General features: G+C 46.2%; 1 protein-coding gene across 4 annotated transcripts in view; it reads left to right on the forward strand.

Moving 5' to 3' along the window:
* Nucleotides 1–15085, forward strand: part of ADAMTS9 (ADAM metallopeptidase with thrombospondin type 1 motif 9) — a 78952-nt gene extending 63867 nt beyond the window's left edge. For 3 of the 4 annotated variants that reach the window (XM_064723632.1, XM_064723633.1, XM_064723634.1), the window contains 10 exons: nt 2454–2624; nt 4101–4295; nt 6122–6254; nt 6500–6594; nt 6749–6843; nt 6938–7071; nt 8557–8648; nt 10067–10171; nt 12141–12235; nt 12531–15085. In XM_064723632.1, the coding sequence (XP_064579702.1) occupies nt 2454–2624; nt 4101–4295; nt 6122–6254; nt 6500–6594; nt 6749–6843; nt 6938–7071; nt 8557–8648; nt 10067–10171; nt 12141–12230 (1110 nt within the window). In that variant the 3' untranslated portion in view covers nt 12231–12235; nt 12531–15085. Of the gene's footprint in view, nt 1–2453; nt 2625–4100; nt 4296–6121; nt 6255–6499; nt 6595–6748; nt 6844–6937; nt 7072–8556; nt 8649–10066; nt 10172–12140; nt 12236–12530 lie in introns of those variants that run through there. The other variant, XR_010441759.1, reaches the window with a different exon arrangement.
* The last annotated feature ends 7859 nt before the right edge of the window (nt 15086–22944 follow it).

Here is a 22944-nt window from a genome sequence, read left to right on the forward strand (position 1 = left end):
AATCTGTCACTGCATTAAAAGGAAAAATAGCCTTTCCATGCTAGCTGAACTCTCTGCTTTCTGCATGAATAATGTTTTATAACTTTGGGGTGGCTGATTGGAACCTCTGCAGTGTTTCTCTTTGACTTAGTTTATGATGGTCTCACTGTCTTTGAGCCTCATTTAATATTTCAGTGGGATTATTTTAATTACCAGTTACCCTTAAAAATACAAATAACCAAACTTTCAATTTCTGATGATGACAAAATGCACAGAGCTGGCTCAGTTTATTTGGCCACACAGCTGTTATTTGCAGACAAACCCAAATCAGGTTGGCCGTGCTTGGGAGTGCCAGTCTTTCATCAGCAAGTAATGATTTTTATCAAGAATGGGCTTTTGATGTGATAGCTCTTCACTGCCACTCTTAGAAGATGCCTTGATGGCATAGACATGGTTTACCCTCTGAAAGTGAAGCATGAACCAATGTACTTTGTAAATTTAGTCTGAAATATACATTAAGGAGATGAGACAAAATCAGGCTTGGTTCTTCCCACTCCTTTCAAGGTGCCTCCTTTGGCTGTGAGGGACCATGGAACGATTCACCCTGTATTGCTGGGCTGGAAAATGCCAAAGCGGAGAGGAGGGAAGCTTTGAGCATCCTGTGACCTCACTTCCAGTGAGCAGGAAGGTTGGGGTTCAGGCTGCCCCAGAAGGTGCCTGGAGAGCTGTCAGGGGAGCTCCCTGATGATGGAGCTGTGGTGGTGCCATATTCACACACAATGACCCCCTTTCGGTTTTTACTTATGTAATAGGGAGATAATCAGAGATGGGCAAATATAGCTCACTTTGTTTGCTTTCTGGGGAAATCACACTCCAGCAAATTCCCCCAACCCCTGTAGGATTGCCATGTTTCAGCGCAGACCTAGAAGGAGCTTCCACTCCAAGGACTCAAAGCAAGAGAGTAAATAAGGTTGAAAGCACACAAAGCCCTTGGGGTCTTCTGGCAGACTGCAGATTTTGCAATGTTGACTGTTGCCTAAGAGCTCCTAAGTTATTCCTTTGGAATAAATGCTGCTTTGTGGAGCTGCCTCTCCTTCCCCATCCCTTTCCACTTTGCCCCAGTTTTAAATATTTACACCCCACATGATGTTGTGCTCACTGCTGCTCTCCTGGTTTGCTGCTGCTGCCACACACTGACCTGAATTTTCAATATTCTCAAATAATTTACAATCCTGGTTCTGACAGCCAATTACAGTAACAAGGCCATGACAGTGCCTGCATTTTGCAATTAGCTGAACCCACTAATATCTTCCTAATTGTTGGCCAGCCAGGAGAACAGGATTTGCTTCAGGGAGGCTGGAAATGATGTTTGAAGGGTAAGACTCCAACTAGATTAAACTGGCATAGAGTTCCAAGCCTAGGTAACTTCAAGCAGTGTTTCTGTACAGATAGGGATGGTCTGATTGGATGTTTTATCCTTTTCCTTAAGGGGAAGACATTCCCTACATGTTCTATAAATGATTATTTTCATGCATTTTTCTCCTCGTTAATCCAGTTAGTTGAAAGTGTTAGAAGTCCATTATAGGCAATAACTAAAAGAAAATGGGGTTTTATCTAGGCAGCTGCTCTTACACTGATTTATTTTGTTTTATGTGTTTTTCTAAGATGCCCTCCAAGGACAGCTCCACTCCCAGGAACACAGCCTCACAGTCAGGCTCGTTTTTCTGTGACGAGGAGAGAAAGAACTGAGTCCTTGAAATCTCCAGAAGGACCTGGGGAGCACTTGTACTTGTCTGGCATGGGTTGATCTTAATATCAGGCAGGGCAGTGTTTAAAAGAGAATAAACCTGCAGGGCTGCCTCAGCTGTGGTGGTTGTAGAGCTGTGTTTGAGGCCAGGCTGGGTGAAACTCTGAGCAACCTGCTCTAGTGGAAGGTGTCCCTGCCCATGGCAGGGGGTTGGAATGAGTTGGTCTCTAAGGTTGTTTTCACCCAAACTATTCTATGATGATTCTATGATTATGCGTGCCCCATGCCAAGGCAGCGAGTTGGGCAAGGAGCTCCCCCCCACCCGAGCCACAGCCAGAGGTGCAGCAATGTGAATTTTGCATTGGGGGATGGTTGAGTTGTCGTTCTCCAAACAGTTGTATTCACTAGGGGCTGAAATAATGGGGGCTGGCCCTATCTCCTGGCCCAGCATGCCCAACCCTGCATATTTTGATCCTACCACAGCTGGGCCCCACACCTGCCCCATCCCAATACCTGCTGCCTTGGTTTCTGCTCTCTCCTGGGCATGTGGGTCAGTACTCCGGAGGTCAGCAGCAGTTTGTCACAGGCAGCAGCATGGGGCACAGCAGGTCCTGGTGGGAAATCCTCCCCCAGGTGGTACCAGTGGCAGCTTACAGGGGTTGCTGGGGTGTGGGTTCGTCCCCTGGAGCCCCCCAGGGTTGCCTGAGCTGTTGTTTGTCGCACACAGTGCACCAAGACGTGCGGGGAGGCGGCGCGGTTCCGCGAGGTGCTGTGCGTGGACGAGGAGGAGCAGCCGCAGATCAGCGGCCGCTGCGAGCCCAGCGAGCGCCCGGCCGAGGTGCAGAGCTGCGCGCTGCCCCCCTGCGAGTACATCTGGATCACCGGAGAGTGGTCAGAGGTGAGGCCCCGTCCCCTGCATCCCCTCCTGCTCTCAACGCTGCCCCTGCTGAGGTATTGCAACCCAAATCATTGAACACTGGCAAGGCAGCGCCGTGGGTTTGAATTCTGATTTTTTGGTTTATTTTGGTGTGCAGTCTCCCTGTTGGATAGAAAGGAGCTGTGCTGTGGGAGACAACCAGGATATTAAAGAGTAAAATCAGCGTGCTCAGGGTCCTAGCTAATATTATCTGGAGGCAATTTTCTTCCAAAGCACAGTGCATTCAGCAGGCACCCTCTTTGGTTTTCTGCTGGTTTAGTTCATTTATTTAATTAATTGGTTTTATTCCCATCCACTCCCTGGGGGATCTGGGGCCCTGTGAGTTGTACAAGGGTCCAGATGTGCATCATGGGGGAGAGGCAAGCCTGGAGGTGACCATGGGGGCACATCCTTCCTCAGTGCTGTCTTTGCAGGGGCAAGGACCCAGAGTGAGGGAAGGCAGGGCATTCACCCTCCCAGCTGGGAGCCAGGGAAAATAGATGAGTTTTCCTTGCAGCGGGCGCCGCGTGCGGGAGGACGCAGGCTAATCTCAGCCTGTTTCCTTCTGCAGCCAGTGAAGGATTACTTTCCAGTTGGAGAAACAGCAGAGGGAAATGACAAGGCAGCTGCTGACACAGCACTGATTAAAGAGAAAGAACGAGAAAAGGGAAAAAGGAAAACATGGCAGGACTGAGGGGAAGGAGAGCCAAGCCACCTGAGATAGTGCAAGGGGGGAGAAATGTAGAGACATGAGAATATCTCAGAGCAGCCTGGTCTCCTGAGTGGTTTCTTAAGAGAAATATTGAGGTGCTTGTGAGGCTGGAACTCTGGCTGCTCCTTGCCCAGGCACCCTCTACCCACCCCCAGTGCCTGGGAGACCACCTGGGAGTACTCAGGCCCATGAAGACAGAGAGTTGAAGAGATCTTACAGAGCCAGAGTTTGGCTCTCCCAGGCTCACTCAGTCCTTTGATGAGGAAGGCAAAAGTGCTGTTTATCCTCTAATTACAATGAAAAATTTCTCATTCTTCTAATTGCTGACAAGTACCTGCAATTCAGGGTCAATCTTGACCACATTCTATCTCTCTGTATCCCATGGCCAAAAAAACCCCACCCAACCAAAACAACTAATAGAGGCATTTCTGAATTCCCATGGATCTTCTGCTCCTTTCTTTGTGCTTGGGAAGAAATAACACATGGCCAGGAGCCAGCCTAGAGCAGGGAGTCCTGGAGCAGCTGTAGATCCAGCCCAGAGAGGAACTGGGTGCCCAAAGACAATGTCAGGCACCAGCCCACTTGTAGTAGCCACTTAAAATATTCATGACCAGCTTAAATAGAACCCAGTGATCCCTTGAATCAGTTTCCTGTGTTAGAAGCTGTCAGGCCTGGTTTCCTCCCCTCCCATTTTGGGCAGCCCTGCTGAAGCACGTGGTGCTCACCGCTCCTTGCTGTGCCCGCAGTGCTCCGTCACATGCGGGAAGGGATACAGGCAGCGCCTCGTGTCCTGCAGTGAGATCTACACCGGGAAGGACCACTATGAGTATGGCTACCAGAACATGGTCAACTGTCCTGGCACACAGCCCCCCAACATCCAGCCCTGCTACCTCGGAGAGTGCCCCATCTCGGCCTCCTGGCGCGTCGGCAACTGGGGAAGCGTAAGTCGGGCAAACTTCTTTTCTGGCCAAAAAGGATGGAACAACCTGGGGTTTTTTTAGACACAGACAAAAGGTTTGGCAGGGGAATGTTTTAGAGATTCTTAAATTAATGCATGGAATACTCTGGTACAGCAGCAGGCCTGGTGTGTGTAGGGCTCCATACTTCAGACTGAACCCCTTCGTATGGGGGCGTCCCAGCAGCTACAAGTAGAGTCATTCATGAAAACTGGGATGTAGCCAACGTTTGTGGCCACGTTGATGGCCATGCTGCATGCTTAGTCATTGCAGAAAACAAGGGTTTGAAAGCCTTGTGCTAGAAGGATCGGTGGGTCACTGGCAACTGCAGTTGATCCCGCTTGGCCACATGTATAAGAAAGACTTGGAAGCCAGCATTAGTCTGAAACACTGGTCATTTGAACCTTAAAACAATTTTTTTCTTGTTTTTCCCTCCCCCTCCTTCTCACAAAAGCTGGGACAGGTCAGGGAAAAGAACCTGGCCTTTCTGCTAAAGTTATTTGTTTTGAGCCTCTTCTGGGACCTGAACTACAAGATCAAATTTTAGTTAGGGTGATAACATTTCACTTCTTAGGGCTTCTGACATTCTTTGAAATGTGATGTTTCTCCCATAAACTTGATTTATTAACCCAGCTCGGGCATTTGTAGGAATTTGTCAAACCTTTACAAGGTGATGAGTGTCAGGCCAAGTAAAACGTAGTAGAAGTTGTCACGGTAACTGGCAAAGCCATTTGAAACCTAAGTTCCTCCTGCCCCATAGGAAGCTTCAGATCCTCATTGTGAGTCAGCATGTAGGAATTATAGCAAAGACTTCAGCATCAATTAATTGGTATTTACCTTCAGAATTTAAGTGCAAAATACCCAACTCATTAATCCAACTTCACTGCAATGAGCACTCATTTCAGAGAGCAACACCTTCCTCCTCACTTTGGGCTGCTGAATGTCCCAGTGACCACCAAGTGCCATGACCCTTGTCAGCTGTGATTTTGAAAGGAATTTAATGTAAAATGCCATCAGCTTTGATGCACAGATAAAGTTCTACTTAGCACTTCAGCTGAATTGTATGGAACTGGACTTGATTAAAGAGTAAATGCCCAAGCTGTGAATACCATGAGCCATTGAAGAACATCTTCTTCATGGTGTACTCCTTTAGAATAATAATTTCTAAATGGATGAGCAACTTCATTTTCTTTATAGCCTAAACTGGTAGCTGTAGAAAGAGCTGAATTTCATTTCTCAAGTACTTGAAAGAACAAGTTGTGGATGGAGGAGCAAGGTGCTCCCATCTCCCACAGCCCACACTCAGTAGCTGGATGCTCTGCTGCTTGGTACCTCCAGCAATTTGTGCAATTTCATCCTTAGGATTGCCCTCAATCTGGGTGGTTTGAGGATGACCCAGTGTTTGCACAGATATACCTGTTTTCCCAGCAGATGAGGGGAGAGAAGATTTTGAGGCTCCATTTTTTTTTTTTTGGTGCAATTTGCATGGAAAACAGCAATCTTCCTAATATGAAAAATAAGCAATTTCACTTGAGCACATGGTTCCCTTTAACCAACTGCCTCATCCAGCAAAGTGTGCAAACACTGAGCGAAGTATGGTAGTCTTGAAGTAATCAATGATAATAAGGAAGGGATTAATTACCAAAGGGACTACTCATTTGATTAAAATTAAGCCTGTGTTTGAACACTTCACAGGATTGAAGTCTTTGCTGCTGTCTCTTGATACAAGGGAAACCATCTGTCTCTGTTCTTGCTTCTGGAGCCCATAAACCCTTGAGATAAAGCAGGAATCTCTGTCTTGTGTCCCGCAGTGCTCTGTCACCTGTGGAGTTGGGGTCATGCACCGCTCAGTGCAGTGTTTGACCAACGACGACCAGGTCAGCAGCTTGTGCCACGTGGACCTGAAACCTGAAGAGAGGAGGACATGTCACAATGTCCATGACTGTAAGTCTGCAGATTTACACCTTCTTTTGGCTTTCTCATGGCTGCAGCATCTTTTCCCCTCACACTCCTAGAGATCTGCAGTATTTCCAAGCATTGGGAGCCATCCAAGTAAGGACTAAGACACTTCAGGGAAAGCTGTTAAAAATAAAAAAGATGTTTTGATGTTTTGGAAGCCTCAGAGTGTTTCAAAATAAATTTTGATGTATAGTTGTTCAGTGACTACAAGTATTTCTGTTTTGTTTCAGGTGACTTACCGAGGAATTGCAAAGATGTTAAAAATCTTGACCGTGCCACTGAAGATGGTGAATATTTCCTGCAAGTCAAAGGAAAGACATTAAAGGTGCATTTCAGCAACAGAATGATAGTTAATGGGTTTTCTAAAGGTTCAAGAGGACCCTGCCTGTGGTCTTCACTTCCACTCTTGGATTTTCTGCCTTTGGTTGTCTCAGTGATGCCTTTGCACATGACAATTCTGGCTTCTCTTTCTCTTTCAGGTGTATTGCTCTGGGATGCAGACTGACAGCCCAAAGGAGTATGTGACCCTTGTAAACGGGGATGCAGAGAATTTTTCAGAGGTGTATGGATACAGGTAAGAAATCCTGTAATCATGAACCTCACAGTGTTTTTGTTTTCCATGGCAATATTTCCTGGTCATGAGTAGAAAGGGTTTTCTTTTGATTCAGATTGCATAACCCGACCGAGTGTCCATATAACGGGAGCAGACGAGAAGACTGCCAGTGTAGGAAAGATTACACAGCAGCTGGGTTTTCCTCCTTCAGCAAAGTAAGGCTGGACCTGAACACTATGCAAATAATAAGTGAGTAAAAACAGGGCCTTGCCATTAAAAAAAAATGTTTCTTTTACACAAATATAGCTGTAACTACAAGCAAGCAGTAGTACTCTAGTGAGCAATATTCTTGAGAATTCCTGCTTTTAGACTTGGTCACCTGTTTGCTGCTTTAGACTGGGAGACTGAGCACATCAGAGATGCTCATGTCATTTCTCTGTAAAACAGGGAAATACTAAGGCAATTCCTGTTGTATCTGCTCTGCAGAATGAGTATTTGCATACTCCCAGCAGCCCAGTGCATTTTGTGAAGGATTTTATTTTATTTCATTTGGTCCCCTCTTTTCAGAATGGACTTGGACACAAAGCCTGACCAGGGAGGAGCTGCCCCACTCCCCCACCTGCTCCATTTTACTCAGAGAGATCCCAGTGCAGGGGTCTCCACTGGGGTGGGGATGCTGTTCCCAGTGGCCAGGGCAGAGAATTCTCTCAGCAGAGCCAGACCACAGGGAAATAACTTTTGTTGAGGGCTGGGGACATGGTTTTGCAATGGAGAAAGAGAATCTAGCTGTGCAATAAGAGTAACACACTGTCCCTTTTGTCATTCCTGTGAGCTGGGAGCCCATCCCACCACCAGAGACCCTGTAGCATTCCATGGGGTTATGGTTTCAGTCCCCTGACTCCACTGCTATCAGTTTTCAGCAAGTGTTTTAAAAATACAACATATTGTTGGGAGTTCATTCAGTAAATAGCTAAGTGGTCTTTTAGCGAATCAAAATCCTTCCCTGTAAAACGACTCCTTATCTGATAAGTGGGTTTTATCACTTAATTTTCAAGACCTCCCAGTCTATCAATCTGTAAAAAGCAACTAATAATCTGTAAAGGCTTCTAGGTAAAGATCTCAAAGGAACCACCCTCTGGGAATTTGATACCAGCTCCCTTTGAATTTCAAAAGGAGCTGGGCACCTACCTCTGTCAGGCAGGAGCTATCTCACATCCCCATCTAAATGAGTCTCAGTTACTTCAGATCCCTCCAGAGCAAAATACTCCAATTCCCTTTGAAAACCCGACCCCTGGGCTGGGGCAGCCAGGAGAGCAGAGATGTTGTTTGCTTTTGTTATAAGAGAGACTTAGAAGGTGCTGGAGCCTTTTTGAAAGTGGGGAATTTTTTGATAGTGAAATAAACCCCAAGTTAAGGGTTTGAGTTTTGTTGTTATTTATACCTTGTTCCTAAATCACCACCACTATTTAAACTGAGCTGTAAATAGTGAGTGTTAGTGTCCTGTTAAATTCAGTGCTCATGTGCTGGGAATCAAATGTGGGATGAATCAGGATATTTAATATTAAAAAATATAGTAATATTGATATCACAAAAATATAGAAGTCTTGACTTCCTACATTAATGTGGGAGGCCAGCTTTGGTGAATTTAAACATTAGCAAAGAGCATGTTTACATTTATTTTGTCTCTCTCCCTGCATCTTCCTTTCCATGTTATTCACCAACTCTTCTCCACAGCAACTGATTTACAGTTTGCACAGACACATGATGGACGACCTGTTCCTTATGCCACTGCTGGGGACTGCTACAGCGCTGCCAAATGCCCGCAGGTATTTGACAAGAGCATTTAACAGGAATTGGTGCCATTTGTTATGTTCAGGCCCTCTATTAATTACTGCTGATCGCAGCAGCCCAACTTTAGTGAGTGGCACATTCTTATCTCAGCGATCTGAAACTTTTCCCTTTGTGAACAGGGAGAAAGTGATGGAGAAAGTTCCCTTTGTGCATGGGAAGAAAGCAGTTTCCATTTTCCATGTTATCAGGCCAGTGGCTGCCTAAGAGACATTCCCTAAGGCCCCAGTAAAGGAGAAAAGGAAGAAGAAAGAGGCTGTGGGGGGAGAACTGGGCCGAAAACAGGGGGACCAGTCCATGACAGGACTTGGTGGAAATGCTGGGCAGAGAGAGGAGCAGAGAGTAGTTGCTTTTCAAGTCTGTAGGGAACAAGTAACACTGTGTTAGGGATGACTTGCTGCATGTTCCCAGCACACCTACTTTTTGTGGGGCTGGGGATGGTAAGTGATCTGTTTGGGTATTCCAAGGTATTGGGTGGGCATTAACAGGGAGTCACAGCAGCAGCAGAGGGCAAACCTCTCCATCTCTTTCCCTCCCTGCTTCCAGAGCTGACACTTTCCTGCACAGCTCAGCAGCTTAGGGATTGACTCCTTACCTCAGGAATGCTCATAAATGTTAATATCCATCCTCCTGACCCAGCCTGTTTGCTCCTCACAGAAAATCAGCATTCCCAAGGCAGCAAGTGCAAGGAGCAAAGCTAACACCATCTGGTACTGCAGGGCCCTGCTGGGCTGTGGGTCAGCCTGGGATGTGTCCAAAAGATCCCTCCATGGGTCCAGATATTGGCAGGACTGGAGTCTGCCATGGGGGTGAGGGGAGGGCTGGGGGGCTGAGTGTTGGATGCTGGCAGAGTCCTTAATTTTCCATCCATCTTTGTCATATTGAGAAAGGGTGGAATTAAATGTTTTAAAGAAATTGAAGAGTTTTTATTTCACTAGTCCGGGGGAAAAAAAAAAACAAACAGTGGAAAATAAGGAAAAGAAGGCCAAGTGTGCCCTCTCCAGTTGAGGAGGGAGCAGTGAGAGCAGCTGCAGCACATCCCTGAAATTCCTTCCCATCAGCTGCTGGAGCACGTCAGGCTCTGCAGTTTGCCATGGGAAAGCCAACAATGCCCTCAGCCGGCAGAGAAGAAGCAGTGCAAAACCGGGGTAAAGCAGTGAAAACCTGGGGGAAAGGGCAGTTCGAAAGCAATCTGAAACCCCTCCTTCTCTGCAGCCACCAGGGAGAAGAAATTCCTAATGTGAGCCGTGCTGTGATTTGTACAATGATCATGGTCAGAGCAATGGAAAACAAGGAAAAAGTTGATGTGAAGATGCTGTTAGAAAAGTGACACCGTGGCATGCTGGGAGTCTGGAGCATGGCATTTTGGGATAACTAGGCTCTTGTTGTTTTTTAGGGTCGATTCAGCATAGACCTGTACGGGACAGGCCTGTCCCTGGTGGGAACAGCCAAGTGGCTCTCACAAGGGAATTACGCCGTGTCGGAAATTCAGAAATCCCCAGTAAGCTGTAACTTTAATTATGGCTATACCTGCTCATCACTACATTGTCATTCATGGCAACATCTTCCAATAGAGACTAACAAAAAATGAACATCTGACATTAAAGTGTTGTAGGTAATTGCGGTGGGGTGAGGCCCTTGTGGGTTTAGCTTGATCTGAGTTATTGCAATTAATTAGTGAGCCTGATTAACTGTGAAGCTGAAAGTGCTGAGTGCTGTGGGGCAGACAGATCCTTAATCAGTTGCCTGAGATGTCCAGCATGGAGTGTGCATCACAAGGCAGGGCAGCAGGACAGGGTCAGGGCTTCAGAGTTGGACCTGCAGGTAGGGTCTGGTGCCAGGCAAGTGCCCTGAGCAGGAATTGTTCCCAACACATGGCTGATAAAGTATGGAGGATGTGGACCTTCCTGCTGGTCTGGTCTGGGTTTATCTCCTTGGGAAAGTCTCAAGTCACTGGAGTGTTGCAGAGGCACCATCCCCTGTCACTGCCTGGGGCTCTGCAGGCTGGAACCTCAGGGTAAGCCAGGCAGCCCTTCACAATCACAGCCAAATTTGTACTTGTACTGCTTAATTTGCCTGTTAACACCTCCTGCAGTCACTGTGTGCCTTCACTCTGTTGCTTCTGTGTCATATTCTGAAATGGTAGAAACCCAGGATTGCTTTTTTGGCTGTTATTTCATGTGAGTCATCCCAATTGCCCCTGTTAAAACTCTCCAAAGGAGGTCACCATCATTTAACAAACAGCAATTGGCAAAATATCCTCTCCTGTACTGCTTTCAGTCTCCCCGTGGCTCTGGGGAGCATGAGTCTCCTCTGTGCTGGTCTCTTAGAGGAGAATTAATGCTACAGGTCTGACCACACTAGAGGTGGAAGAGGACCAGCCCTGTATGTCAGTTCCAGCAGGTGCTTTTCTATCCTCCCCTTCTAAAAGGAGAGAAGTCAACTTTGGGGTTGCAGCAAACATCATGGCTGGCAGAATTAAAACAACTTTAAGGAACAGAGGTGCTCAGAAATCCTCCATCACCTGGTGGCATCTGTCAAGTGCTGTTCCAAGGGCGTAATTGCCTGCAGGAGCAGAAGAAAGAACGGTGCAGTGAGAAGAGATGATAGCAGCCTGCTGCAGTCACAGATCAATAATGTCAAGGGCAGGGTGGAGCTCGTTTAAAAATAAGTGCTTTGTGCAAGCTTGTTGTGTGCTTAAGTCCAATTTTCTGGTAATTGAGGGTTGAATTCTCCTCAAGGACTGTCTGTCCATTCTAATGACCAAGAGGAGAAAGACTCTGCAGAGGTGAGGTGAGGAAGGCCAGATGGAGGTATTAATCTCCTGACTCAAGCCCAGAGTTGGACCCTGCTTGCTGGGCTCACCTGGAGACCAGATCAACCTCAGGACCACTCCATACCTACCCCTACTGGCTGTGGGAAGGGGAGGAGGGTTGGCACCTCAGCAAGTGACATCACCTCACCCTGTCACTTTCCCTCCTCTCTTGTCTCTGGAGCCATTCCAGGACTTTCCCTTCCAAGTGGATGTTTTCTGGTGTTGCCTGCAAATAACCCTTTCCATGCCCTTCCCATGCTCAGGCAGGGCTGAGCAGTTGTTACTGGCCCAGAGTTCTGGTTTTGTTCTTGCATGAGCCAAGTTTTCTACTCATTCCTGTTATTCACTGTGAGCCAAACTGGAGAAAGCAGATATCCTTGAGATACCATCCAAATGGCCTTCTCCTTGGGCAGCTTTCAATTTATTAAATCAAAACTACCCTTTCCTATTTGTGTTCACCATCTGATCTGCTAGCACTAAAGAGAATTACCTTTGTGTGTATTTGAATACAGCAGTGATTTCATAGACTGATTTTGGCATCATTTGTTTTCTTATACACCCTAAAAACCATGGCTTGAGCAACCCAGATCTGGCCCTTCTACAGCATGGAATTCCTGAGCTCTTACTGAGCTGTTATTTCTGATTTTGCCTGCAGGATGGTACCAAAGTAGTAGGAAGATGTGGTGGTTACTGTGGGAAGTGCACTCCATCATCTGGAACAGGCCTGGACATTCAGGTGTTATAGCAGTGGTGAGTTCTCAGCTGCTTCTGCATGAGGAGAATGTCCCCCAAAATGCCCTGAAGGAGCAGATCAGGCCATGCTTGCAAAAAGACATGGAGTGCATTGGTGACAGCTTCCCACCCCACACAGCATCCCAGTGGGGTCCCCTGCTCCCCCAGTAACCCTTGTGGATCCAGCACTGTCACCTGGAGACACCCCCCCACCTTTCTGGCACTCACCTTTGCTCTGCTCTTATGCCACTTTCTCTGGTGACATGTTCCAGAGGCCAGGATGACTCTAAATGTGCTTTTCTGTGTTTTCCAGGTTCTCTGGGAGCAGCCAATGGAGATGAGAGATGGATGAAGGATAGTGATGCAATACCTCTGCCTTCCACTTTTATATCTGTGTATATGTGTATATAGATTGCATATTCCTAATGTACAGTATAATATTTATGTTTGGGATTATTTATTTTGATTTAATATTTTTGTACGTAAAATCATTATATTAAGGCTGCTTTTACTATTTTTATTTTTTATTGTTAAATCCTGCAGTCAAACCACTGCATTTTGCATACTCTACATTATATGTAGCATTATGACAAGTGATACTTAATTGTCACTGTATTCAGTTGTTTACTTACAGTCAGTAACTTTCCTTCAGTTATGGGCTGCTTTGGCCCTCCACGGTGCTACACAATCTGCATAGGGGTATTTTTGGCATTTCAATCTGTCTTTATGCAAGGAAATTAGACAAGATGTGCTTAAATTTTTATTTTTAGGGATTAGGCTGACAGCACTCAAGGAAAACATGACAATGAATACTGTGCTAGTTGCATTAGCAATCTTTATCTTTTAGGTATGTTTTGAAATTCACATGACCTCTGTGGCCAGTGCTGAAAGCACTGGTTTGGTGCTAACATGATATTTATTAATGCTCTGTAGTTTTAGTTAATCCAGTGCCTTTATCATTGAAGAAGGGGATAAAGCAGAAAAATTGTCAGGCAATTCAAATCAATCAAGATCTACCCTAGGTTTAGCAAAATTCCTGCAGATGGATCTTCAGATCTTCAGCTCAAGCCCCTTTTTTTTAGGGTTCTGAAGTGAACTCACTTTTTTAAAAAAATGTATCTTTGTCTCCTAATTGCATGTGCCACTGTGCTTCCTGACTCCATCTGGAAGCGGGGTATTAACTCATCCCAGACAGGCTGATCAGGCCATATGTTTCCCTGGGCTGTGTTCTCACAAGAGATGTAGTTTCTTACAGACTTTGTTACAAAATCCTAGCGTGAGGACAAAAGCATCCCTGTGGTGTTCCCTCCCCATGGGGCTGGTGAGGACTGTGGGGACAGCATGCCCAGGGATGGGGACAGCACGCCCAGCCAAGCCACCCCTTCTCTTGGCCAGGGTGCTCCCCTGCAGGCACTTGCGGCATTTCCCCAGCTTCCTACTCACTCCCAGACCATCTGCAGAGGGAGGCTTCGCTGCCTCCTTTCAGCAAGATCACTCTGTACCTACAGATGATTCTGCCCCCCCTTCTAAAGCAAGCTGCTTTACGCCTACTCCTGAGTTGCTTCGGATCTTCCTGGTAAGGCATCTGTGCTCCTTGCCTCTCCTCATTCCCATGTACAGCCAGACATTTGCTGTTGGCTTTTTTTTAATCAAACTGAGGAGCCATGTCCCTTAGGTGTGGTGGCTCCTGCTTGTACATAGCCCTCAGGCCACGCTTTCACAGAGCTCTGTAGCACATGAACGGGGGTGATGTGACCAGGTTACTGTTGTAGTCTATGACTATGTCCCTTATCTCTTTCTCCACAACTCTACTTAGTGATAGCAAGGTGCTGCCCTTTCACCTTTTATGTCAAGGCAGCCAGAAGCACAAAGTACAAGGAAAGGAAGCTTTTCAGCATAAAATTACCAGCAGTTTGGAAAACCAAAGAGGCTTATCTGCTACTCCAGATAACTCTTTCCATTTTGGATGCAAGCAGTTACCAAACACAACCTCAGGATCTTGTGTGTCTTTTACAGAGCTCCCCAAAGGATGTGTAATCAGTGTGTTACAAAAGAGTTGGATCAATGGTGATAAATGATCCCTGGATTCATAACCCGTGTGTGGCAGGCTGTGCTCAGCCTTTGGAGTGAAACCTGACAGCCTGACAATCAGGGATTGACACATTCCTGTCAGCTGGGAGACACCTCACAGGCAGGCAGGGCTGTGCTACAGCCCAGAGCTGGAGAACTGGTGAAGGAAAGAGGAAAAAGGGAAAGAGAAAGGGAAAAAAGGGAAAGGGGAAAGGAGTAATAATGGAATAGTGATTTTCTAATGATAATTGCTTAAGTGTAAATTCTGTTGGGGAAAAGGGAAAATTGCACTATGAAGTTCAGAAAGAAATTGTGGTGCTTTACCACTGTAAGTGAAGTGAAATGAATTGAATGGCTATTTATAAAAAGAAATACTATTTTGACCTGTACAAATTCATTTCTACCATATAGTTTCAAGGCAGCTATTAACAGAGCTATCAGAACCTAAAAAATACAAAATAAACTATAAGAGAAAAAATTACAGAGCACCGATCCTGACATTCAGTAGTAGTCATCATTAAATAGTGCAGATTTTGAGGATCAGAGACATTTTTATTCAGGAAAGAACTCTGGGTTTTGTATATCAATGCCATTATTTTTCTACAAACTGGGGTATTTTTTTGCAAGCACTTTCCTGTACAATGTTTCCTTTCTTTCTGCTTATACTCAAAAGGAAATGAGAATACCTGTATGACATGTCTGTAAGGTCTTGCTGCATTTGCCATCGTATTTCAATACCTGTGTCCTACAATAGAGGCAAAATACTTTGTACACGAGGGAATAATACATTTAATGGTAAACATTTTTTTTCTGTGCTGGTGTTTATTTCCAAGGTGTGGGTTTGATTGTCCCATGCAAAAGGAAAGAGGGATGTGAAGAATGTTGTTTATATGGAGCCCTGACCCAAACCTATGTTGGAGTCTGTGGACCAGGGACCACCTTGGAGAATGGCCATGACCACCCACTCATGTCCTGATGGCTGGAGAGGCTGATGCTCCCAAATTTCTGTCCAAGAGGACTGCTCCAACGTGCATTATATACATAAGCACATCTCAGAGATGTCCCATGCGTTGTTCAGCCGTGTCTGGTGACTGGCTGGTGCTGCCTTCAATGACCAGGGACATCCTTTGACATGGCATGTAAGAGAGAAAAGCAGTTCATTTTGCAAATGTTTTTGAATTATGAGCTGGGATAATGGCCTGGTCCACACCACTTCTAATGTGTTATGGAAAGAAATGTGCAAAAAAAAAATCAACTTTTCTAAATTGGAAAAGATAGTATCAAATATACAAGAAAATTCAGGCAGGAGAAATTTGGTTTAAAAGGAAGCAAATGTAGGGACTGCCTCCCAGGATGACAAGCAAGTGTTGAAGTGCAACCAGTGTTACATCACCATTGCCCCAGATACTGCAGGTAAGAGTGAAGTTGCAATTTCTGTCTTCCCTTATATGTTCCTTATGCTTTGTCTCAGAAAATGCTGCAGATCTCTTAGTGCTCACAGGTTCAGCCTTTTCCAGCTTCTATTTTTTCAAAGGAGAGAGGATTCCTCCCTTGTGCTGTCTGAAACATTGTCAAATGCAGAAAACAGAACATGCAGTATTTCAAAACCTCAATTCTTATTTTAAATGACCAATCTCGTAAAAATGGCTTTTCTATAATTTATCCTTAATAAATTATTACACAGACTTTAAATGTCAGCTGCTGTGGAATTAATACACAGACTCTGAATCATATTTAACTTTCCAGCCCTGTATAATGAAAGGGCATTTTAACACTTTCAGTGCTTAGGTTCTGCATGCTTAGTGCTGAGATTCTGTGACAATTCTTCAGTCTCTTTGTGCAGCTGAAAAGACAGAGGTGATGCTTGATCACTCTGGCCTTCTGCCCCAATGATGGGCATTTTTCTTCAACAGAAAAATACAACACATTTTGTTGAAGGCTGTTGGAAAGGCATGTCTCAAGGAGTTAGCTCTAAATCAGGACATTTGATTCCTTTCCTTCCTTTCCTCATAGCCACGCTTTGAAAATTGAAGAGTGGCAGAGAAGCCTGTTCTGTTGAGTCTTTCCAACACAACTCCTCAAACAGATGATTGAGGGCTGACTCAGAAGAAAGCGTTCTGTCAGGGGAAGAGCACTGAGGTGAGACACCTCCCATCACCGGGCAAAGGCACAGGAATTCAACCCAACCCAGGCGTCATTAACAGCTCAAGTGGCTCAGCCCATGCCTTAAGTTCTCCCATCACTCGAACTCTTCAAATGGAGAACTCTTTCGACCCGGTCGTTGTAAGAGAAGTGTTTCAGTTCATCCAGCAGTCACAGCCCTTTGTGGTGTTGGTCACTTCGTGGGAGGGGACGAGTCCCTCTGCAGAACAGATTCCTGGAGGCAGCTCCGGCTTGCAACGAGCAGGAGGAGGAAGCTGATGACCGAAAGTGGTGCCTGTCAGTCTCACTCCAACATTTTCCAAGTATTTTCGCCTGTGAAGTGATCCAGGCAATTGGAATTGTAGCTTTCCAGAAGCAGATTTAGCTGACAAGTTTCTGACCTCTCTTTGCAATAGCGAGATGAAGAATGCTAAGAAGTTATTTTCAGCCTTCAGAGAAGAGTCTGAGTTTCCACTTCAAAGTTGGCTTAATTTTCCAGCTATTTAACATTTGCAAATACAAGGCACAGATTTCAGAAGAAAAAAAAAGCATAGTATTTTGACCTAACCCAAATGCCTTTTATACTATATTTCCTGGGGAAGTTTCTTTTGTTTGTTTGTTTGTTTGTTCCAATTGAAAAAAAAACCAAAACAACCTGTGAAATTTTCCATAAAATTACTTCTGCCTCTCTCTAGTTATAAATATTGGTTTTGAAGTGTTTGGAGCGGTGATCTGTTGACTGTAAGTACAAGAAGATCTGATGTAGGTACCATTTTAAGTAAGGGGAGGTAGAAATGCATTTCTCCTTTGTGACACTGATCCAGGTCCTTCAAGGCAGGATATGAAATGCAGAGGCTGAGGCCGTGCCCATCAATCCATTTCCACCAGGAAAACCTCAGTTCTGCTGGGAGCAGAATGGTTTCCACATTACATCCCCTCACAGGTTTTGGCACATGCCTGGCTCTAATGATCAGTCTGAGCCGCCAGCAACAAGATCAAGCTGCAGCTAATTAAACATGTGTTGGTAGTCAGTGTCTCCATTTCTGAGACAGTATGAGGAGAAGAGCCAGAAGTCTGGAGTAATCTCTGAATACAAAACCCTTTGTATGTGGGGCAGAGGGTGCAGGGGGAGGCAGGGCTCTGATATTCTCTCTGAAAATCATTACTTGGCTCCATTCATATGCTTATAATTTCTTCATCCTTCTTTAGTCTGCGCCTACATTTCAGATGAGCAATTAAATTAATCAGGTCTTTTCTGCATTGTCCTTTTCTAATCCATCCTCTGACCTTCCTCTTTGAAGCTATTCACAGCTCGCTGCCTGCCTTCCTCAGCCCCGCACAGAAAGGAGCATTGACTGTGAAACGCTCTCATTGCTCCTGCTGCCGGCAGCCGGGAAGTGGGAATGGCTCCCTGCAAACTCCCCGGCAAGAACAGACACGTCCAGGTTATTTGCTGTTACTGGCAAATACAAGGAGCAGCAAATACAGGTGGTGCCTCCAAGCCCCCCGCAGGTGGGAGCGAGCCCGAGCAGAGGATGCCAGCAGGTACCAGATGCTGCCAGAGGCTGGAGCTGTGGCCTCATGCATGGCTGGGACTTCCCAGATGAAGTTTCTTAGCTTGGTCCCAGGTGTGAGTAGCCCTTTGGAGCAGGATGCACGTGTGTAGTGGTGGGAGCATGCAGCTCTGCACTTCCACTGAGGCTGATGCCTTGCTGGAGCTTAGAACAAGCAGGTACACACTGGTGGCAGCTTTTCCCTGCTTCAGACACAGCTGAACTGGCAAACAACTGAGACCTAGAATTTCAAACCAAGAGCTGCTGAAAGGAGATGTAGGGCAGCAGTGGCCATGGAGGTTTGTTTCTTGGCAGCACAGTGATTCTGAGCCTTGTCTGTGGGAGCAGGAGGCAATGGCCTTTCTTCTTACCTGTGCTGGGGCTCAGCTGCTGAAATATTTTGCTGTCTGTCTGTCCTTCACTGTTCTCATCCCTGAGCATGCCATGTCTCCGCAGATCCACATGTCTCAGGGGAACAGTAAACCCAGATCAGTGGCACAGGAAACCCCAGCAGATCACTCTGCTGACTCTCACCTGAGCTGCTGCTCCATTCAGGTAGGACAAATGGAGAGCTGATACCCTTCAGATCCCCTTTTTAGAGATATTTCTAAATTCTGCTGACTGAATTGCTTGAAGTGGGGTATCCTCAAGACATTTCAACAGCTCTTGTCAACACCGACAGCTTCATCCTGCTCTGTGTGGAAAAATGCAGTGGGTGTGCCCTGTGCTGGGGCAGAGCTCACCTGGAATAACCCTGAGAGCTGCCTGCCTGCCCCAGAGAGGCTCTTGCCCAAGATAACCTGGCTGTGCCCTCCTCTTCAGCTTTGCTCCACATTGTGCAAGTGGCATGTGAGGCTTTCCAGGTACGGCTGGCATTCAGATTTCACTGATGGCATTCTCCCATCTGATCATTCCCAATGGCTTGGGGCTTTCAAGAACTCAAATGTGTGGCAGCATTTAACTTGGGAGAACCACAAGCTTTTGACAGCAGGTTTGTCCTGGGCTGTTTGCCTTGGCTAAAGAACTGGTGGCTCCAGTTCTTTAGGTGGCAAAAACAGCACCAATATAAAATCTGATAACATTGGTGTCTAGAAAAGAAACAATTTCTGGCCTCACAGCTACCTAATCTCTCATGATCTGAGCCACCACCAGCAGCCTGGTTTTGCTAGGCATTTCTCTACCCTATTTATAAGCAGGCTTCTACCCTGTAAAATGGTAAGTAAAAGACTCTTTTCTTTTTCTCCCAATCAAAAGAGACAATAGACAGCTTTAAAAACATGAGTCAAAGGACCTTTCCACCTGCAGGGTGGCAAATGAATGATTAATGTGAGGGATTGCAGGACATCTGTGACACTTCCAGTGCTGTGGCAGGGGAAGGGCAGGATGGTTTCACTCCTGCCAGCTCACCTCCTGCCGAGCCTGCTGACACCTGCCTCTCTGCCAGTTACCCTAAATTGGTTTGTTTTCCCTTATCTTCATAAATGGTCCTGAAAAGTCAAAGTAGCATGGCAGAAGTGTGAATTTACAGCATAAAGCAAATAATTCTGCTGCACCAAAGAGAGCTCCAGGGAGTGAGGGGGGATAGTAGAAAGTTACTTGTTGCTATAGCACTAGGATGTTGTGTGCAAATTGGCAGAGTCCCACCTGACGGCTTTGTTTAGCCTCAAATTGAAAGGCATTAAGTAACCACATGAACTGGGGCCATCTCCCACCCCTGTGTCGGAGAGGCTGGGGGAGCTGAGCTGAGGGGCTCCTGAGCCTGACAGCAGAGAAATACAGACCTGGGAAAAGCTGAAGCACTGGCATTTCGCTTCGGAGAGCAACAGCCTGAAGGATGAGGAGCTGGAAAGGAGCAGGAGGGAGGGAAGGGAGCCTGTGTCACCCTGCCATGCTGGCATCAGAGGCCAGGGTCCCTCCAGCATCTCAGCAATGCCCAATCTGAGAGGGGCAGGTCCCTTTTTGAGAGGGTAAGTTTTATGTATCCACTTGGCTCTGCATTTCATAGCAGGTGCTCCTCTCCACAGAGTGGGACTGGGCTCCAAGTTTTTATTGGTGTGGACTCCAACTCCCAAATGCTATTTACAGGGAAATTGAAGACCGCCTTCAAAATTAACAATAGATGGCTATAAATCTTACTCAGTTACTTAGCAACTAACACAATAAAATCCTAAGGTTAAAAGGAGAAGGGTTATTTGGAGATACCTTGGGGAGCACATAATGGCCATTTGCATTCCTGGGTGGGAGGACACAAAAAAAATTCCTGGGATATTTACAAATGAGTGTACTGATGAAAGAAAAAAGGTGCAATTAGTCAGTACTGTTTTAATCAAAATACCTCAGGACAGAGAAATTTAACAAAAAAAGTAGTAGTCAAATGGCTGTGATAAAGAGCACTGAGAAAATGTATAATCTACAGAATTTGTAGAAGCGTTTGTTAAGTTGCTAAGCCCACTTTGTTGCCATTTGTGACATTTGAAGTGTGTGTACTGCAAAGTATCTGTGTAAGAAACGTTCAGAGTGAATCTGACCATTACATGCCTGATGGAATATGCCCCAGAAAATCCTACGCAGCGCAAAAAAAATTTAAAACCGAAGTAACACAGCATGATTCATCCCGGCCTGGGTTCCTGTTATGCACAGCACAGATTGAAATTCCATCTCCCCACCTCAAACTGGGGTTTGTGCACAGCCTTTTCTGCCTGCAGTAATTGCAAATCTTGGAGCTGGAATGAGCAGAAACACTGAGAACTCCTAAAAGACCCTCACGGGGGCACATTTACCCAGGAAGAAGGAGGCTTGGTGGAGGAAAGATGCAGCAAATTAGTGATGTGTAGTCCCCATCAAACTCCTTCAGCAGCTGTGGCACTTAGAGGTATTTTTAAGCCCTCCTTTTGCTGTTTGAAAGGCTTCAGACAATAACTTCCTAATAACAGTCAGACGTTTATAACCTTCAGGGTACTAGATGGAGACAGGGCTCATGTTGAGCTGTAATTCACCTGCACAGGCTGCTGGCAGGAGGAACCACGAGGGGACTGACTCTGTGTGTAACAGCCAAATTCCCCTTGACATCACAGAGGGGAGAAATGGATGGGTCCAGCATGAAAATGAGAGCTGCTTTCTGCCTTACTCCTCTGCTTTCTGTTGCTGCTACCCCTGCCTTGGTGCTGATGGTCAGGGCTGGACTGTAAGAGGCACAGGGGTGTCAGAGCTGATGGAGGGATGCTGAGAGCTTCCTGCATGTGAGTATTTTGGAGGTGATTTCCTGACATCAGGCACGATTTGCAGGATAGAAAAGCCAGGGGCACTTTCCTGGAAAGACTAGGAAATTTTCCTGGCTTCACACACAAAACTGTTTTGTCTGCCAGCTAACTCCCATCCAGAATAGCTGGACCAGAGTTGGAGGCAGACTTTCCATGGTCTTTGGTGGCACAAGTTGTCCCCATATTTCCCATCCCTTGGTTGCAGCTACTGCTGTGGGCCTGCAGCTCCTCTTCCCAGCTGGCAAGGACAGCCCCTGGGCTGGGACACAGTCACTGCAGCTATTGCACATGCTGGTGTCCTACACGGGATGGAGGCCACCAGGAGAACAGAGCCCTAATGACAGCTCTGCCCTGCATCCCAGGCTGCTCTTCTGCACACATCTATCCCATGGCAGTCCCTGTTCCACCTACCTTGTGACCAGAAGCTAACACAGGAGCTGTATTATACCTTTCCCTAAGTTCTTTGATTTTCATCATAATTATTTCTGTATTATCAGGTATACAACAGGGAGCAGGAAGCAAAGAGCATCCCTGTCATTTCCCTCCTCTTGGCCATCCACAACTTCAAAGGGAAGGAAAATGGGTCCAACTCAGTGCATGAATGGAGCAAACTGGGTTTTAAACTGGTTTAGTCATTAGAAGGGCTGGAAGGAGAGTCAGCTCTAGGCAGGTTTGATTGAAACAGAAATGGGAGGGGAAGATCACGTATGGAACAATTTAAGTGACAGCAGAAACAATAATTTGTCAGCCAAGCTGTCTAGCATGTATTATACATGTGTGTCTGTTTCTAAGCCTATTTGACAGCAGTATCTGACACCCCCCACCTCCAAGCTGAGTCTGCCTCCACTGAAGAGGAAGATCTCCATGTCTATAAAAATAATAATGCAAAATACCCTTTTGAAAGTAGCTCTTGTGGCAGCACAGGTAGGGCTGGAGCTGTGTTGCTGTCCCCTGCCTACCCAGCCATGCCAGAATGGTGCATCATCCCCTTTGCACATGGTGAGAACAAGGGAGTGGGAGTTTATTTCCTGAGAGATCTTTACTCTTGGCAGCTTTTCTGGGGGAGGAAAGAGAAGAGGAGCATTCAGGCCAATGAGATAATGTATCCCCTCCCTTTCCCAAATGCATCCAGAGATGATGTTCTGGCCTGGCTGTTTCCTTATAGAGAGGGAGCATCTGAGCATCCCTAAAAGGGGATGGGGTCCTCCCAAATAGCCCTTCATTTACGCTGGATGTCTCAGACCAGAGAGAAATTGTTGTTCCTGTGAGATATTCAGGTGAGCAAGAGTCCCTAAGGACCTGACTTCACCGGGGTCTGTGCTACCTGAATATTTTCATGGCTCTGCATGATTTCTCCAGATCCTTCTGCAGGCACAGCAGAACAGAACCCCTCACCCCTCTTGTCTGCATCTTCTGCACTCCCAGGCTGAGCCCTCATCTTCCCTCTTCTGAACACACTGATGCAAGTCTTGATGCTCAGAGCCTCCCCTGCCTTTTCCTTGTGTCACCCCCTGTGCCTGCAGGACACAAGCATGCAGGGTGACAGGGAAGTTTGGTAGCTTCGTGGACAGCTTGGGAGGGGACCAGCCAGCCTTGTTTTAAGTTTTAAGTAGCCAGCCTTGTTTTAAGCAGCAATTTAGGACTTGCATCTTCATCAGAAGACTGGAGCTGTGATTCAGTACAGCCACACCTCCAAGGAATT

Source organism: Zonotrichia leucophrys, chromosome 12, assembly GCF_028769735.1.
Source record: "Zonotrichia leucophrys gambelii isolate GWCS_2022_RI chromosome 12, RI_Zleu_2.0, whole genome shotgun sequence".
Taxonomy (NCBI): domain Eukaryota; kingdom Metazoa; phylum Chordata; class Aves; order Passeriformes; family Passerellidae; genus Zonotrichia; species Zonotrichia leucophrys.